This window comes from Panthera uncia (genome assembly GCF_023721935.1).
Source record: "Panthera uncia isolate 11264 chromosome C1 unlocalized genomic scaffold, Puncia_PCG_1.0 HiC_scaffold_3, whole genome shotgun sequence".
Taxonomy (NCBI): domain Eukaryota; kingdom Metazoa; phylum Chordata; class Mammalia; order Carnivora; family Felidae; genus Panthera; species Panthera uncia.
Window position 1 is genome coordinate 38,637,530 of NW_026057584.1, and position 20,105 is coordinate 38,657,634.

The window sequence follows — 20,105 nt, forward strand, 5'->3', positions numbered from 1 at the left end:
GGGGGGGGGGGGGGGGGGGGGGGGGGGGGGGGGGGGGGGCAAGATGGGGCCCTGGTGTGGTTCCCTCGAGTACGCCTCTTAGTGAGGCAGCAGGATGCCACCACAGCAGCCCATCTAGCTTCTCCACTGGCATCACTCACAGCGCACACTGGGAATCAGTTGATAGCCAGGCCCCCCCAGTGTGAGGGCCAGCCGCTCCAGCCCCCTTGCTCTACAGGTAAGGAAGGGAGGTTCAGCGGCCCCCTTGCCTCCCATAGCTGGAGCAGCTGTCAGAGGCAGCCGCTTCTCCCCCCGCTGTCTCCTGACTTCAAGTACAGTAGCATGGTGCCCTCCATGCCGCTCTGTGATGGTCCTTCCCTGTTGTGTGCTTGTAGGATCGGTTTCTTCCAATTGTGCTAAATGCTAAGGAACCAGGCCCTCTGTGCCTTTATACCTGAGTCAAAAAATACCAAAAACCGTAGGGCTTTCACAGCTCCTTGATGACCTTCAAAATATGCTTTTCTTGGTCACTGTTAGCAGTGATGTGATACTGTGTTGCATTTTCTGCTTACAGAGTTCTTTTCATCCTGGAGTTTATAAGTATTCCCTTGTGCCAATGAATCGTATTACATTGGACTATCTATACCGTGCCTTTGAGCCTTTTATTTTCTTTTGAGTCTGAAAGTTTTAAGAGAAATGTGTAAGATTTAGGGGTGGCCTGCTGAAGGAGGTGAAGGCTGACACCAGTGTATTTCTCCTCTTACAGGGATCAGATGCTCAGCTACAACCTTGGCCGAAGGCTTCCTGCTGACCACGTGAGTGGGTACCTCCAGTTTAAAGTGGAGGTTACATCTTCTGTGCATGAAGGTGAGATGTCTGGATGAGTACATCGCTGTACCAAAAACTGTTCGGTCTTACTCAGTTGTCAGTTTGCATGTGAATAGAGTTGAATTTGTGTCCTGTTCTGAAAATAAGATAGCTTTTAAATGATTCCTGCCAAAGTTTTCCAAGCAGATATGAAAGCTTGTTTATCAAAAAATATCTCTTAGGTTTATGCCTGCATTTGGAAACCAGGCTATAGAATTTCTAGTAATAGCGAACATATAGAATTCCTGTGTCAAAGTGACCAACTCATTTAGTCGTGAGTGGCTAATCTTAGCAAGTCAGTAATACCGTGAAGAGACCTTAATGGGATGATTGAATTCGTTGAACTGATTGGTGGTAAAGGAATAGGACGTTAAAAGTTTGTTATTACCACTTTGTTTTCATCAATGCCGTTTTCCCCTTCAGATGCTTCTCCAGAAGCTGTTGGCACAATACTTGGAGTCAATACTGTGAATGGAGACCTAGGAAGCCCTTCTGACGAGGAGGACGTGCCGGGGGGCCATCATGACAGCACGCTTTGCTCTAATGGGCCAGTTTCTGAGGACAGTGCTGCTGATGGGACCCCCAAGCATTCTTTCAGGACTAGCTCTACTCTGGAAATAGACTCAGAGGAATTAACCTCTACTTCTTCAAGGACCTCACCTCCCCGAGGACGTCAGGATTCGCTCAATGATTACTTAGATGCTATTGAACACAATGGCCATTCCAGGCCAGGCACGACTACCTGCTCGGAGAGGTCCATGGGAGCCTCTCCAAAACTAAGGAGTAGTTTTCCCACCGACACGAGGCTCAACGCAATGCTTCATATCGACTCAGATGAAGAGGACCATGAGTTCCAGCAAGACCTGGGATATCCGTCTTCCTTGGAGGAGGAAGGAGGGCTAATAATGTTCAGCAGAGCGTCAAGAGCTGATGACGTGAGCCTGACATCGCAGACCAAGCCAGAAGACAACCCAGTGGAGATTGAGGAAGCCTCCACAAATGAGGCTGCTTCCTTTGAGGATAAGCCAGAACATCTTCCCGAGCTTGCAGAGGGCTCCTTACCCTCGGGCCCAGTCCCAGATGAAAGTGAAAGTGGCCCAGAGTCTCAACCAAGCGCTGAGCAGGGCAGCACCGAAGTGTGTGGCTCTCAAGAGGTGGATCAGCCCACGAGCGGGGCAGACACAGGGACTTCCGACACGTCGGGAGGCAGCCGCAGGGCCATCAGTGAGACCGAGTCCCTGGATCAGGGGTCTGAGCCTTCCCAGGTGTCCTCTGAAACAGAGCCCAGTGACCCTGCCAGGACAGAGAGCGTGAGCGAGGCCAGCACCAGGCCGGAAGGCGAGAGCGACCTGGAGGGCGCCGACAGCTCCTGCAATGAGAGCGTTACCACGCAGCTGTCCTCGGTGGACACGCGGTGCTCATCTCTTGAGAGCGCACGGTTTCCCGAAACCCCAGCCTTTTCTTCTCAGGAGGAGGAAGATGGAGCCTGTGCAGCAGAGCCCAGCAGCAGTGGCCTCGCTGAAGGGTCACAGGATTCCATACGTACTCCCAGTTCTTTACCTGTGGTGCAGGTGCCCGCTGGAGAGGAGGAAGGGGCAGGGGCAGACTCAGCCCCTTTACCTAACCAGGAGGAGGTCGGGGAGGTCTGGCAGCGGAGGGGGAGCTTGGAAGGAGCTGCTGCTGCTGCTGAGAGCCAGCCCCAGGAGGAAGGGGATGCCGGGGATGCCCACGGGGCTTGTGAAGGGGCCACTGCCCAGGAGGAGGGCGCCACCGGAGGTAGGATGTACAAGACAGTACGGCTCTTGGCTCAAGCATACTGCTTAAAGAGAAGTTTTGTCCCTCGATGTAAATTATACTCACATGTTCTCTGAGTTCTTCACCTTGGGGTTCAACAGTTAGCTTTTTTTTTTTTTTAATGGATCTTCTCTTTTTAAATTAAGAGGCTTGTGAAATAGCAATCTTCAGATTTTAATCATGAATCTCCAGTGGGACCTGAGGTTGTAGACACAAAACCAAACAGGCGAGTAGCTTTCACATCAGTGTAATCTGCAGGGGTTTGCAGGAACATCGTAAGTCACTCTTCTTTATATAAAACCTTCAAAACAGAACTTCATATGTACTTTGCATCAAGTGTAATATTTTTGACTTCTGCAGTATGGAAAAAGTGAACTAAGTTAGGTGATGCGTTCGGACACTTGAAGAAAAGGCTATTTTTAGTATCTCAGGATGCCAATTCACACATAAAATTTGTATTATGTCTCAATGAATGTGGCTTGGTAGAATGTTTCCTTTGAAATGTTCTATTATAGATGTATCAGAAAGGCTGAGGATAATTTCAAATGCCTAAATAGCATAGAATCAGAAATAGGAATGATTTATTTATTCTGTAATTTATTTTTCTACCTAAATTATCCCCTTCTCCTCCTCTTCTTTTCCTTTTATTTGTGTTTTTGTTTCCTTCATTATCTTGTGGCCATTATGTGACCCTAAAGCATTAGTGCATGAGCGGGTCCAGCCAGGGTGGAAAAAGGTGGGGGAGGGAAGGGATAGGTGCAGAGGGACATTTCTCTAGAAGACCCTCTTCTGCCTAAGCATTCATCTCCTCTTCTCTTCTTTTGTTTCTGGGTCCTCATATGGAAAATGAGAGACCCTAAGGAAAGAAAAGAGACTAGCTCCAAGATTTATGTTAGGTGGTTTTTGTTTGGTTGGTTGGGTTTTGTTTTTTTTTACAAGACTGTTTTGATACTAAAGAGGAAAACAATACCCAAGTGCCTTTTTCTCTTTAATCCTAGGTTCTCAAGCCAATGGCCACCAGCCATTGAGATCACTGCCTTCAGTACGCCAGGATGTTAGCCGATACCAGAGGGTGGACGAGGCTCTTCCCCCAAGTGAGCGCCTGTGAACTAAGGGGTTCACCTTGATCAGAGGGTGCAAGGATGGTGGGCAGATCCTTTCCACAGAACCTAAAAGATGGAAACCCACTCCCTGAGAGGAAGGGACCTTGGGGCTGCCACTTGACATAGCAGATGTAGTCTGGAAAGTGCTAAGCTGGTGACTCCTCTCTGGCACTGTTCTGCTGAACGAGCGGGCAGCTGGGGGAAAAGTAAATACTGTAATGCCCACAGAGTAAATATTGTAATTGAGGAAACAGATCCAGATATTTGGGACAATTGGTTTATAACAGAAACTTTTTAAAATTATGCCTAATGGCAGCAAGAATTTTCAGTTAGTAGACAAATGGGTACAATCTCTTAGCAAAGCCTCACTCTATGGAATATATTTCTCTCCACTTAACAGCATTTTAAATCATTAAATACAGGGCTCTGATTTTTTCCTTGGGGATATGCAGAGAACTATTCATAATTTCAGAAATTGGTCTACCATTTATTTGGCACGTGACAATTACTGGGGATTTGAAATATATGTTATTTCTTTCACTTTCATTTTTCACTTTGAAGGAGGGATGGCTGAGAATGAGGGATTCTGGGAAATAGTTATGCAACCTGTATCCAAAGGTTAGAGTGATATGGCCAGTCATAATCTGGACATAATTTAAACTCTGTTATAAAGTGATATTGCTCTGTAAGAGCAAGCATTTTGATGAACAGTAACAAAGCTCAGTAAATACTGCTTGTAGGAACGTACTGGAGTATATATCTTTCTGCCTTATTGCTTTTCCTTCTTATTCACCCTCTCTACTCTCCCATCTTATATGTGACCATAGCAAGAAGCTGATGCCCTTGGCTTTCAGTATTTTAAAAGTGGTGGGGCAGAAAGGTGGAGATGCAGGAGTATGCATTTATAGAGTTAAAATGCTGAGTGCTTTGTTTTGAGGAGTGTTAACAAAAAAGCTGAATGGTACTATGATAATAGGCCAAAATATTGGCTTGATCCTTTGGAAATTCTGTTACGTACAGTTCCTTCCCTTGTTCATATATTTCAATAATTGAGGGTGGTTACTTATAGGAAGTATGTATTTTAAGCAACTTTTAAAAATAGACCAAGGGATTAATTAACCATTGTATCATTTTAAGCAGATGGGAGAACAAAAATATCCTTATTGCTTGCCCTTGGAGAAAAGATTAGAGGCAGAAAAGGAAAGTATTCCTCGGAGATGCTTCGATATAATAGGAAAAAATGAATTGGGAACATGAGGAGAGAATTCTGGAGAGCTTTCTTTATATGTGTATGTGGATTGATAGTAAGTCATTCGAATTTTAGAGGCATTGCATCACATCAGGGTATAGATAAATGGCATCTTCCTGGCCACATCTAATTGCTCTGAATTTTGTTGAACCATAATTTTGGTTTTCAGATTATAACTAATAAAGACAGGTACTTTCCCGCTGAAATTATGACCACTGTTTGTGGTATTTCAATGCACTTATTTAAGTACTGATATTTGCATTACACAGAACGTATTTTAGGATTAATAAAAAACAACTGGCAGTTTATTTTAATAGGTTGTTATCTCCCACAGCAAAGAAGGAATTTAATAGTATATCTAATTTAATGAATGACTGATGAAGAGGAGAAAAATTCTTTTTTTTTTAAGTTTATTTATTTATTTTGAGACAGACAGTGTACAAGGAGGGGCAGAGAGAGAGGGAGAGAGAGAGAGAATCCCAAGCAGGCTTTGCACTGTCAGCCCAAGGAGCCCGATGCTGGGCTCGAACTAACGAACCCGTGAGACCATGACTTGAGCTGAAACCAAGAGTTGGGTGTTTAACCAATGGAGCCACTCGGGCACCCCAGAGGAGAAAACTTTCTAATTCCTCTTATGCAACTTGCAAATACGGGGGTTTATATTATCAAGGAGAGGTTACAGATTACGGTCAGAGCATGCCTGATTACTGTCCCCACACTGAGCATGCCTGATTACTGTCCCCACACTGTTTTGCCCTCTCCTACTCCTGTGTCTGTCTCTTCTTTTCAATAGTTTATTTAATCACGTGGCTGCCCTGCTAGTTGTCTATCCCCAACCTAGTCAGTTCTCTGCCTTCCTTTCCTAACCAGGCGACTCTACTACAGCCTCTGACTTTGAGCTATGGCATTCCATATTCCACACTGTCATGTGCATTCTGCCTTCATGCAGCATCTCCCAGGAGGCTCAGCTAAGGGGCACCTGCTTGGAGTGTACAGATGAGTCCATCCCTTAAATGACCTGGCTGAGTAATTTTAAGGCTAAGAGTTGTATTTAAAAAAAAAAAAAAGTTTATTTATTTGAGAGAGAGAGAGAGAGAGAGTCAGAGAAAGAGAGGGGAGAGAGAATCCCAAGCAGGCTCTGCAATGTCAGTGCAGAGCCCAACGGGGCTCAATCTCACGAACCGTGAGATCATGACCTGAGCTGAAATCAAGAGTCAGATGCTTAACTGACTGAGCCACCCAGGTGCCCCTTAGAATTGTACTTTTAACACTATTAATTATAATACTTCAAACTTGCATGGTGCTTTACAGTTTACAGAGCACTTTTACATGGTTTTTAAATTTTTATTCTTTGTTACATTTTTGTGGGGTAGGTTAAGTGGATCAATGGGTAGAAATTGGCTAAAATGATTTGTTCATTTTATAGATGGAGAAACTGAAGCCCAGATAAATTAAGTAACTTGTTTAAGATCCCATACTAGTAAAAGTTGGGGCAGTCTTAAGCCTTCCTTCTCTATTAGATATTCTGATCTAAGATTAGACTGTTGTGTGGGTTGATGAGTATAAATTCTAAAAGTTTACTTAGCAGCAAAGGTAGTGGCTTATATTGTGGTATGTTATCTATCAGGTGCAAACAACATCTTAAATCAGAGGCTTTGGAGGTTTCACTGAATCTTTATTATATTGTAGTGTTTTGAGGCCAGACCTAGGAAGGCTCAAAAAGTGCTCAATTTTCTCTCTTTTTGCCCCAGCTAATCAACTGACTAGCTGATTTATTTTGAGAGAGAGAACTCAGCAGGACTCTTACCTAGGAGCCCCTGAAGTGTAAGAAAAGCAGTTGTAGTGACCATACGAGCATAGCCCAGACAGGTTTGCTCTGTTAAGCATCTGTATCAGACTCAGAAGCACTTTTTCTTCCTCCCAGCCAGGTAGGGCCGGCTACTGACACATTGTGTCTTAGACTTTGATACCCCCCTCACCCCCATTATTGATTTTTTATTTTCCTAATTGTTTTTGTTATTTGAGCTTATTTTCACCTTAAAAATACTTATGTATTACCATATGGCGAGGAAACCACCCAGCAAACTTGTGCTTCTCTCTGAAGATTTACAAACTCAGCTAGGGGGATTCAGTGGTGTCCCTTGCTGTACTGCTTCCTTGTTACAGCTGATCACGTGGTGGTCTATGCATCAGTGTTATAACTTAGTCTCTGAACATCTCTTTGAGCTCTTCTTATGGACGGCAGTTCTCCTGGCTTTTCTGCTGCTTCTTCCAGTCTTATTCCTCCTGTCTCAGGATCGGGGAACTCGATCTTTGTCTTGGACTGACAAAGGCTGCACAGCTGTAACGATGTTCGACCAGTTGTTTTCACAGCCTTACCCTTGCTTTAGGCCATGGATCCTGCTATAGGACCTTGTGGACTGGGTAACTCTAACCTCTGACTGACAGATGGTCTAATGGTCCCTACAATGTCCTAAGAACCACCCCCTCCCGCCCCCACAGCGTCCTAAGGGCAGCTTGGCAGTATGGAGAGCCTTTGGCTTAAATCTGAATATGCACTGAGCACTAAGAATGTGCTTATCTTCTTCTGAGGTGATTGATGGTGCTGGCAGCTGGAGGCAGTTCAGGCTGAAGCCCACCAGAACATCATCAGCAAGACAAATCTTGGTCATTTTAGCATTAACATAAGTGGAAAGAAAAAAGAATGGCCCGCTTAGCCCCTTCTGAAAAATGATTTTATTTTTCCTCCTGGGTCCAATATAATTGTCACTTAATCCCTTGCTGCACTGGGGACAATAAAGAACTATCGAGTAAGTGTTTTCCCTCTAAAAGGGTAGGAATAGGATTAGATACAAGATGAACAGTCTGGATTAACAGATGAACAGTCAGACTCTTGTAGGATCCCAGGATTATTGCCATGTTGTTAGGATTAGTGTATTATTTAGGTGGTGGCTTCCAATGGGCAGGTCTGGAAGAACGCAGGAGAATGTTTATCATTCTTTGGGGTTGTGCACTTTCATTATTAAAGCATCCTTTGACATGAAGGTTTAAAAAGACAGCAGTGACTCTGAAAGGTATAATTAATCTCACTTTCTACTATGTTCAAGGCTAGGAGCTCTTATTTTCTAAAGCTTAAAAGTTAGTTTTATGAGAGGAGAATTGATGTTTTTTTTTTATTTAAAAAAAATTTTTTTTCTTGATGTTTTTATTTATTTTGGAAGGAGACAGAAACAGAACATGAGCGGGGGAGAAGCAGAGAGAGAGGAAGACACAGAATCTGAAGCAGGCTGCAGGCTCTAAGCCGGCAGCACAGGGCCCGACACGGGGCTCGAACTCACGAACTGTGAGATCATGACCTGAGCTGAAGTTGGACACTTAACTGACTGAGCCACCCAGGCACCCCAAGAATTGATGCTTTTAATCTAAAAGCTACTTTCTTTAAAAATTGACCCACCATATTAAGGCCCACCATATGCATTTGTTTGAGAGATTTATAAAAACTTTTTGTTCAAACATAGTGTACACACAGAAAAGAGCACATTCTCCCTGCTGAATTCTCCCAAACTGAGGGCATGTGTGCACTGGATGCCATGTCACTGGCACCCAGAAGTCTCTTTGTGCCCCCTTCCGATTACTGACCCCCACTCCTGAAGGGGAAGTGAACCTTCCATGCTGGCCCTCAAGTCACAGAGAAGTTAACTTGCTTTTGTACTTGGTGCAAACGGTTACCTCCTTGAGTGTCAAAATAAGGAAAAACTAATCTTTTAAACGTTGTTGTCCAACGTCTATCGCAAAGCTTAATTTTTTCCTCAGAAGTACCTTTAGTTCGTTATAACCTCATTATCCCATCATTTGGTGGAGATACCATGGTGGTTATAATTTCTTATAGTTGATTTATACATTTACTTCACAATGTTCAGGTTCTTCATCTTTCTTTCTTGTTTTTAATGTTTATTTATTTTGAGAGAGAGCACAAGCATGAGTGGGGAAGGGGGCAGAGAGAGGGAGAGAGATTCCCAAGCAGGCTCCATGCTATCAGCGCAGAACCCAATGCCGGGTTCGAACCCACAAACCGTGAGATCATGACCTGAGCCTAAATCAAGAGTCGGATGCTTAACTGACTGAGCCCCTCAGGTTCTTCATCTTTCTAAACCCAGTTACAACTAATTCCAGCCCTACTCATGATTCTCTCACCCCCTTGGTTCTTGTGGTTCACGAGTCCCCTGAAATGTCATTCTATCTAGTCATTGGTCTTCTTGCCAATCTCAGTGCTCTCTGAGATGTGTTCCTTTCTTCACCTCATTGCCAGCTGGACAGACAGTCCACTGGGGGCCAAGGTCTAGTGTGAAGGGACTGAGAAAGAAGCATTTTGAGATGAGGAGGGATCGAAGGGATGACCCCTGCTTCCTTCCCACATATGCTGATTATGAAAGTTGAAAATGTGTAAGACCTTCCTTGTTCTACCTCCCTCTGGTGCCCTGCTGAGGGATTAATGCTGCGACAGTAGCCTTTGGTATATACTTTGACACACTTTCTAACTCTGACTTCCCCTTATTGTGCACCTATTTAAAGGGGGCACAGGGCATCTGTGAGTCCACTTCCTCCTGGATTCCAGTTCAGAATATTTAGGCTGAAGTTTAGTTTCTTGTAAGCCTGCACTTCATGACCTCTTAGAAATTTAGCATGAGCTCCATGGGTTTACCTGGTAAATTAGCTGCTTTAAATTCTTAGAAATTTATGTCCGTGTTCCTCAAATTTTAGTGCGTCTAGAAGTCACTTGGGGAGGTTCTCAAAAATGTAGATAAGTGAGTCCTAGCTTCAGATAGTCTGGTTTTACAGACCTGAGGTTTGTCCTGGGAATTTGCATTTATATTGGTCCTCAAAGTGATTCCGACACGTGCTGTCAGAGTCCCAAACTTTGAGAAACGTTTCTGTAGATAACAGTTTTCAAACTCTTTCACTGAAGCTCTTTATGAAAATGAAGTCTTATGTGGAAGACCAGTAGGCACAACAGATAATACAGGGGGGCTGCAATGGCTAACATGGTGTTGGCAGATAGTTCTGGAGCCCCAACACTCAGCATCCCAAAGCCCCTGGCTTTATAAGGCTAAATTAATTAGAGTTTAGTTTGCAAATTCTGGCCTAGACATAAGATGTTGACAGGTTCTTACTGAACCTAATGTAGAAAAATGGGTGTCGTTTTGAAGATTCTTATAATTTTAGAACTGAAAGAGACCTTAGCAATGTATAATTCTGCCCTCTAATTTTTCAGGTAAAGAAACTGTGGTTCATAGAGGTGTAATGAGTTGTTGAAGGTGTCGTAGCAAAAGTGTGACAAAGCCATGGCCAGAAACCCCAAGCCTTCTTCCCGATTTGGTGCACTACATATACACACATCTCGGTACACTGTTCTCAGGCTCATGGCGCACTGATGATATACCCCATTGTACATTGTGGCAAGACAAGGAAGTAAATGCCAAGTTCCCAGTCTTCTAATCCTGCCTGTCTGATTTTATCATGATCTCTGAAAAAAAAACTTTGATGTTGGGCAATGAGTTCTTAATATGGTTGCTTGTACCCAGAACAAACCAGGTCCAATATAAAAATTTATAAGATGTAAAATAACCATACCCACCTCTCTCCTTTGATAGATACAACAGAGAGCTCATCTTTATGGAGGCTCTTCTACTGTCTTTTTCTCAATGGTAGGGTATTGACCACTTGGGTAAGAATGGATTTTTGTACTTCCTGAACAGGTCAAAGACCTAACATCCTTTCTCAATCCAATGCCAAGTGTCCATTTGAAATCAGGAAGACAACATTACTCTTTATGGGAACTTAAGTAACAACGTCAATTTAAAGCTATGACATTTGTGGGTGCCTGGGTGGCTCAGTTGGTTAAGTGTTCAACTTCGGCTCAGGTCATGGTCTTGTGGTTTGTGAGTTCGAGCCCCGTATCAGGCCCTCTGCTGTCAGCATAGATCCTGCTTCGGATCCTCTATCCCCCTCTTTCTCTGCCCCTCCCCTGCTCTCTCTCTCTGTCTCTCTCAAAATAAAATAGACATTTAAGACATGACATTTGGTAGGGATAGTCTGTCTTTTTTAATTAATTAGGGTTTTTTTATGTTTTAAGTTTACTTATTTATTTTGAGAGAGAGAACATGAGCAGGAAGGGTGAAGAGAGAGGAAGAGAGAGAGAATCCCAAGCAGTCTGTGCACTGTCAGTGTGAGGAGACTGATGCGGGGCTTGATATCATGAACCCATGAGATCAAGAGCCAAAATCAAGAGTTGGATGCTTCACTGACTAAGCCACTCAGGCACCCCAGTAGGGGTAGTCTTAATATACATCCAACATCCCGTGTTCTTAGAAAGCACATTTTTGGACTTCTTTTTCTTATTCTTCTCATTGCACACAGAGATATCTTTGTTGAAATACATCAAGGTTATTCCTGGACTTTGTGGAAAGCGAACACAAGAACCATTCTTTGTTATGGTTTCATGTTCTTTAAATTACTCGTCCATTCATTTCATGCTGTGTGCAAGGTATGGTGGTAAATATATTTGGAGATTCCCCACCCCACCTCCACTGTGCTGCCCATGTGACCTCATAGAGACCACGTTCAGTGGGGTAAATTCTTGTCTAGTTTGCTCAAGGAAAAAGTTCTGTGTTTGAAGATAATTTTTTTTTTACTTTCTTCTGTCAGAAAATGGAAAGTATGCAACAATGTTTTCTTTTCTGCCTGAACTGCCAGAAAACCAAAATTTAGAGCCAAATTTTAGTTATACGCTTATCTTGGGAGTTTGGCAGCACCTCTCTTTCTACTTCCTTTAGTTGGTTTCTGTTCTGTTTTTATCCCTCGTTGACCGATTCTCCATTTTTAAAATTGGAAGCTAACTGCAAACAATTTTGGGAGAAGGAATGGCCATTTGTTTTCTTGTGCATTTGGTTTGCGTAGAATATGTGCTTGAATTACCCTGGCTCTAATGAGATGGCATAATTGCTTCTCAAGATCTTTGAGATGGGAAATATGCAAAGAGCAGAGCAAAACAATGGAATAGATCAAAGGGTTTTGGAGAATCATTCCTGAAAAGGCTCTAATGTAGTAACCATTTGTCAGCTTATGGCAGGCTGATCATGAGGTCATTTTGAAATGTCCTATTGATGGGATTGCAGCTGGGGCCAAAGAATTCAGATTTGGCCGGCTGGTTCGTTGTGAGTCTGCGTTACCTTGGAGCATGAGTGGCACTGAATTTGTTTGTCTCTCTGGTGCTTTTTCTCAGCGCAATTTTTCTTTCTCCTGCCATTTGTTATAAATTACCACGTGCTAGGAACAACAAGAACAGATCTTTCCACCTCCCACTGAGGCAGCCCGCAGTGATTGTCTGGTGCTGGCATTCAGGTCTTTCCAACCCTGAGAACTTTGTTGGAATCCTCACTCTGTTCACCTCCAGAGTAAATACCGGAGGAGTCAGGAGCAGGCATGCCTTCCTACTAGTCTCCAGGATTAGACCCATAGTATCTGTTGATAAGCTATGTGATGACATGGGGAGTTTTGAAATAATTGAGCTGCTAAGGAAAAAGTTGCATATTAATTTCAAAAAATATTTTACGCAGAAATGGAAATGTGTAAAGAACTTTGCTGGTTAAAGAATAGATTTCTGCTGTTTTCACATACTGCTATATAAAATCGCACTTTTCAACTACAATCCATTTCAGACTTGTGCCTTTTGAAAAGATCAGCTCATGCTTTGTGTATTTTAATAGAATGGCCTTTTAGAGAGCCACAGAGGAGGTATGTCTGGCTCTGCTTTCTCTGTTTTTGTGTAACATGCACTTAGGTATTTGTTTACGAAGATGAACACAATCAATGATATTGCTTAAACAGAAAATTAAATAATGTTTTAAAACATTGTATTTATTTGAGGTTGGAGGCAAGTAATTACCCTGCTCTGAAAATGTATTCATCTTTGGGAAAACGCAAATGGGAACTTGTAGGTAATGATGCTATTTGATGCCTGGGCTAGCATTATTTTCTTTTGAAGACTACATGTACCAAAATTTTATGTAAATATGCACTTGGAAGGTTCTAGTTATGATTCTTTCATCTACGCTGGAAAAAAAAAAGGAAATCCATTTTTGGTGAAAATGATCATCAATACCAATTTCGATGCAAATACCTGAAGTCTTTGCAGTAGACCAACTACTTGTATTTTTATTTTTACTTATTTTTTAAAGGTTTATTTATTTATTTTTGAGAGAGACAGAGAGAGAGAGAGACAGAGAGAGAGAGAGAGAGAGAGAGAGTGCACGAATGTGCTAGCAGGGAAGGGGTATAGAGAAAGGGAGAGAGAGAATCCCAAGCAGGCTCCATGTTGTCAGCACAGAGCACTACGATCTCATGACTGGGAGATCATGACCTGAGCCAAAATCAAGAGTTGGATGCTTAACCAACTGGGCCTGCCCCCTACTTGTATTTTTAAAATGCTGGCAGTTATACATGAAGATGAGCATTGTGAGCAGATCTGGAAGGATTCTCTACATTCAGAAACTCTTTAAAGGGTTGGTATTACACACACACACACACACACACACACACACACACACACAAACAGTATGTTTACTAACTGATCACAACAGATCATGAAGTGGACTGGGGGAAGTGCCTGATTATACAGTGAGGTATATGTTATTAGCCCCAATTTATAGCATGTCAGGGAAAACACATGCTGAAATTAATGACCCACGTTAATGGCCTCAGGTCCTCTTCTAACCAGCCTTGGTGCATTCCTGCTATTTAGATTGGGAAGCACGCATTGACAGCCACGGCAGGATCTTCTACGTGGATCACGTAAACAGGACCACCACGTGGCAGCGACCAACAGCTCCTCCCGCCCCTCAGGTGCTGCAAAGATCAAACTCCATACAGCAAATGGAGCAGCTGAACCGGCGGTGAGGATGCACGTTTTCACTATGACTGTTAGTGGGTGGTTGGGCTTATTTTTACGTGGGCCCAAGTAGAAAACATGGTTGTCTCTCTTTCATCTTTGCGTGCCCTGTCATTAAGATGTAGCTGGTACCTCTTTTGATTTAGAGACTTTCTTGAATTTATCTTGGTTAAAAAAATAATAACTATATGCATATACCATTTGTTTTCTTGTAGAAAAGAAAGTAATGATGATGCTTTTAATCATCCCAAGGCATTAATTTTTAGCAAAACAGAGCATATACATATATAATTGAAGCCAAATATCTTTCTAAATATCTAGAATCTCCATTCATCATGCCTCATTATTATTTAGCTTTTTAAATGTTGTTCTTTTTTTGAGAACTAATTGCTATGAAGTATAAAAAGTTCTTTTCTTTAACAATATAAGAATTTAGTTTTCTTTGGTTAAGGGCCACAATTTTTTTTTAAGTTTTATTATTTTGTTAGGAAAATGTTCCACAAACAACAGACAGAAGAAATTCAATGCATTGTAATTTACTTTTAAACAACAGATGGCCCAGAAGGTCAGGGAATGGAGGTTTGGGGAGGTAGGCCTGAGGCTGAGAAGATAGTGATGCCTTCTGGGCTCTGGGAGAATGGTTGAGCCTTCTTTTAGAGGCTGCCGTGATGTGATGGTAGGCTCATGATTTCAGATACCAGAGTATTCGCAGAACCATGACTAACGAGAGGCCTGAGGAAAATACCAATGCTATTGATGGGGCAGGAGAAGAAGCTGACTTTCACCCAGCCAGTGCAGGTAAAAGCCTTTAGAATTGTTTGCTTGTTTTTAAAGTTTGTTTATTTATTTTGAAAGAGAGAGAACATGGGCAGTGGAGGGGCAGAGAGAGAGAGAGAGAGAGAGAGGGAGAGAATCCCAAGCAGGCTCCATGCTGGCAGTGCAGAGCCTTACTTGGGGTTCAGTGCCATGATCCGTGAGATCATAAATTGAGCCGAAATCAAGAGTTAACCGACTGAGCCACACAGGTGCCCCTAGGTTGGTTTGGTTTGTAATCTCACAAAAGTAGAAAACAAATAATAAGGATTTCCAAGAAATGAGATTTTCCTTTTAGTGAACTTTTGTTCTTCAATAAGATCTGGTAATCAAATGCAAATGGCAGAATTCACCAGAGACCTCTTCTAATCCTTGACTTTTTGTTAGTGCTAAGAAAAGAACCACAAAACCAAATAGAATATAAATGACTTTGATCTCTGGATCTGTGGGATAGTGGAAAATGATTGAATCTGATCACTTAGAACATCTAAGGATGCATTAAAATGTTAGTAGTGGCTAGAAATGTTCAATTCTATTTTCGTCAGGTCTTATCTATGAAATTTGCATCAAAGAAAAGAGTATTCAGAGAATTAAAATAGTAGCAAATGATATAGGCATCCTTTGGTTCTTTTAAAACATAGATGGAAGTGAATAAGTATGTTTCCAGTACGTGGAAAGGTTTCCCTAAAAGCCTTTGTGGTCTGCCCCATCTAGATTTCCGACGAGAGAACGTCCTGCCCCACTCTACCTCCAGATCCAGGCTCACGTTGCTGTTACAGTCCCCCCCTGTGAAGTTCCTCATCAGCCCAGAGTTCTTCACCGTGCTGCATTCTAACCCTGTGAGTATCAAACCTAAGAGTTTGTAATGGAAAAAGTCACTGGCCAAAGGAAATTATCCTCATATATGTGATAATGGTAAGAATGACAAGAGCTAATGCTTGCTGAGCACTAAGTGTGTTCCAAGGTCTGTATTAAGCACTATTTATGTTTTAACCCGTTTGGTCCAAAGAAACCTATGAGTTTGATAAAACTCTCATTTTTCCAGATAAAGAAACTGAGGCCCAGAGAGGTTAAATAACATTCCCGAGACACAGGCTTCCATTATGGGATGAATAAATCATGAGAATAAAAGCTAGAGATAGGAAACACAGCCAATGGTATTATAGTAGCATTGTATGGTGACAGATGATGGCTATACTTATGGTGAGCATAGTATAGAGAGTGGGTGAATCACTGTGTTGCACACCTGAAATTAATGTAATATTGTGTGTCAACTATACTTTAAAAAAAAACCCAAACAAAAAAAAACATTCCTAAAGTTATACACCTACTAAGTGGTATCATTGGGGTTAAAATGCCAGAGATACTAACTCTAGAGTCTATGCTCTTGATGACCACCTTATTTTGCCTGCAGAAATGTGACTAAATATCTGTGTATTGACAGCAGGCAGTGGTCAGGTCAGTCTTCGAGACTGTGATACATGTTCTCTGAAAGAGAAAATATAAACTTTATACATTGCTGTAATCTGAAAAATAAATCAATGCGTAGAGGAATGTTTTAAAGATATAAGAAGTTTGCATGGAAGTTCAGGGTTTTATTTTTGAGAGGGGGAGGCATGGTGATGTGTTTAGAATGAAGTAGATTTAAATTTTTGTCCTTTTACTCATGTGTCTATTGTTTAGAAACCCTACCTCTGTGATTTTGCTATGGGCCTAAAAATGTTAGTATCAGCTAAAAGAATAAATCTTTTGTTAACCAGAAGATTAAAAAAAAACTTTAGTCCTTCAGTCTTTTAGTTATTGTTCTAAATAGAGAGAAATCACTATGACTCCCTCCTTTGCTTCTTTGCTTTCATTTCCTCAAGCCCTGAGTATTAACCAAAATTACCGCTTTTCCTGATCTTGATTCCTTAACCAAGAAACCCCTCACGTACATACCATCCCCTTGTTTAATTTTTCAGGACAACCAGTCTCTCTAATTCTGCCCACAATTATTTTGGAGTTAAACCTGGATTAGAAAGTTTTTATTTTGCTCAAAAAACATTAGGGGTGCCTGGGTGGCTCAGTCAGTGAAGCGTCCGACTTCGGCTCAGGTCATGATCTCACAGTTTGTGGGTTCGAGCCCCGCGTTGGGCTCTGTGCTGACAGCTTAGAGCCTGGAATGCTCTGGATTCTGTGTCTCCCTCTCTCTCTGCCCCTCCTTTGCACACGTGCGCGCTCTCTCTCTCTCTCTCAAAAATAACTAAACATTAAAAAAATTAAAAAAAAAAGCATTGACCTCCTGAAGAAACTAGAATATATAGGGTGACAGTGAAAATGTTGCACACTTATTTTTTGGTCATGCAGCATGATATTTGTCTAAAACATTTCTAGAAAAAAGAGAAGGGTTTGAAAATACTATATAAATTAAGCCAAAACTGTGTGTGTGTGCGTGTGTGTGTGTGTGTGTGTGTGTGTGTAGAATAAAAATTAGAATGTGAATAGGAAAGCATTTTGGTTAGAAATTGGTTGGTTAGAAAGGATTTCTTTGTGATGTGAATCTTGTATCACAGAATAAATAATGGATATTAGTTGGTAAAAATCGTGTAGAATGACCTTCTAGGTGGAAGATATGCATGAACAAAGATGGAAGTAAAAAAATGTGTCTTATATGCATACTGAATTCTTTCAGTAATAAATATTACTGAAATAAATAAATAAATAAATTATTTATTATAAAATTTATTTATTATAAAATAAATAAATATTACTGAAAACATGATCTATGCTAGAAATTATGGCAGGTGCTGCAGACGCTGGGGAATAAGGTAAAGTTCTTTCCCCAGGGTGGACAGAGAGTAAGGGCAACTTTAGGAAGATGGCTGCAAAATGCCTCTCAGAAGAACTAGTTTTGAGTTAAGAGCTGAAAGATGAGAAACCATCAGTCATGGGAAAAGCCAGGGGAAGCTCATTTCAAGCAATTGAAGCAGTGAGCACAGGGACACCAGAAAAGTGAGCAGACTGTACAGGGCTGCTGTGTCATGATAGAAATGGGGAATAGTGTGATATTAAGTCAGAAAGTTAGCAAGATCCAGATCGTGGATCATTCTGAGATCATGGGGAGCCATCATGCACTTAAACTGACACGCCCAACGTGGAAACTGTAACTCTGAAAGACAAGAGTGAAAGCAGGATGATGAGAATGAAGGCTCTTTCCTGGTCCAGGGAAAAGACAATGATGACTGGAGCCTTGGGCTTGGCATGGAACTGGAGAGAAGTGCATGGATTTAAAAAACATTCTGAAGGTAGAATCACTATGATGTGGTGAGGAATTGGTTGTCAGAGATGCGAAAAGGGAAGAAGCCAGAAATACTTTTAGGGCTTTGGTTTGGCCAAGTTGTTAATTATTTTGGATCATGGTGCTAGTGTAGCAATAAATAGCTCTAAATTTGACTAGGTAGCTCTTTATCTCTGCCAGGTGTTTAGGTGTAACATGGTGGGAAAAGGGGCATTATGTCACACATCTCAGAGGGCTGAGGGAAGATAGTAATTAGAGGAAGGTTTTCCTAGCTGCACATGGAGTGATTTAGAATGAGGGGAACAGTGGCCGTAGAAGTCCAGCTGGATATCCAGTTGACCCTTGAACAACACAGGGGTTAGAGTTGTTAACCCCACACACAGTTGAAAATCTGTGTTTTGACTCCCCAAAAACTTTACTAATAGCTATTTTTGACCAGAAGCCTTACTGATAAAATAAACCAGTCCATTAATAACACATTTCAAATGTATATTATTTACTGTATTCTTCCAATAAAGTAAGGTAGAGAACAGCAAATGCTATTTAAAAAATCTTAAGAGTGTTGTAAAAAATCCACATCTAAGTGGACTCACATAGTTCAGACCCAAGTTGTTCAGGGGTCAACTGTAATACCTTCATCATGGCATGAGTTGATAAGAGCCTGGACTAGGAGGTGAGGAAATAGAGAAGAACCATCCGACATGAGAGGAACCACAGGCAGAGAGTAGGCAAGATTTGGTGGAAAATAGATAGAAAAGAATTAGTGAACAATAAGAGGAAAGTAGGCATGGATGCTCATTAAGGGAATGGAAGAAGAAGAACACACGGAATTTAACACAACAGATTATACACCGTAGGAAAACCAGAGATTACAGGGCTGGGTAGAAGTCGGCATAGTTCGATCACCAGGACTATGGTCCAGAGGTGAGGTGGGTGAGGTCATCAGTGTGTTCATATATACTGATGTTAATGTATTTCTGTCTTATTTCATTAGCTTTGCTTTACAAGTATAAGCATCTGTCTGGCTCACTGATTATTACCTCCTGGTTTACAGGTTTAGCTTGGAGCAAAGAGGACTTGGGACAGGGGTGAGCAATGCATAGCATGCCAGCTGTTCTCAGGTTTCATGCAAGAGGGATTAGATTTACCGTGCATTCAATTTAGCAGTAGTTTGTTGATTCCCTGTTACGTGTTGGGCACTATACCAAGTCCTAGAGATACAAAGATGACAGCAACTGTGGACCCAGGAGTCCCATACTTGGAAACACATCCCCATGCAATGAGCAGAGTTACAAGTGCCATAGTGGAAGGCTGCAGAAGTCTCCCTGCTAGAGTGAGTGATTCACTCAGGGCAAGGCACATGGAAGGGTAATGAGTGGGTTTGCATTTGAGATATGTTTTAACAACTGAACAGGAACTTACCCTAGAAATGAGATGGGCCAGAGCACTTTTGGTAGAAGGAGCAGCATTTGCAAAGCAGAGGTTCCTGGAGTTGTAGAGCAGTGTTGATAATCATTATGGAAGTACCAGAACTAGTACAGAAGTATAGCAGTTTGGCATTGCTGGTGTGTTAAGGGCATAGGACACTACTGAAAGTCAGGTTTGAACCTGGCAAGGGAGGCAGAAGCTAGGTTACATGAACCTAAACTCGTGTATGGGACAATTTTAGGAGATGGTAGGGGCTTTTACACAAGGAAGAATGGGCTCACATTTAGAATTGATACTGTAAGACAATATCATGCTGTGGTGGGAAGAGCTTTAGACTTGAAGTCAGATAGCTCAAGTTTTCCTTTATTTGTTTGCCCTTTATGCATTCACTCAACCAGTATGTATTAAATGCCTGTGACTTGCCTGGTACAGTCTGGACTGGGAATAGACTACTAACCAAGACAGAGTAGATTATAAATAACAAACTAGTGAACAAGAAAAGGCCATTCGAGTTATGCAGTGTGGCATGAGGTACAGTACACTGGGCTAGGGTGTACTTGGGGATGAGCTTCTGGAGGCACTGCTTTAGATCGGGTGGAGAGGAAGACCTCTTTGAGGGAGCCACATTGAAGCTATTGTAAAATGTCA

The 20,105-nt window shown here is 42.0% G+C and overlaps 1 protein-coding gene across 4 annotated transcripts in view; it reads left to right on the forward strand.

Moving 5' to 3' along the window:
* HECW2 (HECT, C2 and WW domain containing E3 ubiquitin protein ligase 2) overlaps positions 1-20,105 on the forward strand; it is a 370,790-nt gene that overhangs the window by 241,695 nt on the left and 108,990 nt on the right. For all 4 annotated transcript variants that reach the window (XM_049615928.1, XM_049615927.1, XM_049615926.1 and 1 more), the window contains 6 exons: positions 746-846; positions 1,270-2,622; positions 3,639-3,734; positions 13,793-13,943; positions 14,634-14,737; positions 15,467-15,591. In XM_049615928.1, coding sequence (XP_049471885.1) covers positions 746-846; positions 1,270-2,622; positions 3,639-3,734; positions 13,793-13,943; positions 14,634-14,737; positions 15,467-15,591 — 1,930 coding nt within the window. The remainder of the gene's footprint in view (positions 1-745; positions 847-1,269; positions 2,623-3,638; positions 3,735-13,792; positions 13,944-14,633; positions 14,738-15,466; positions 15,592-20,105) is intronic.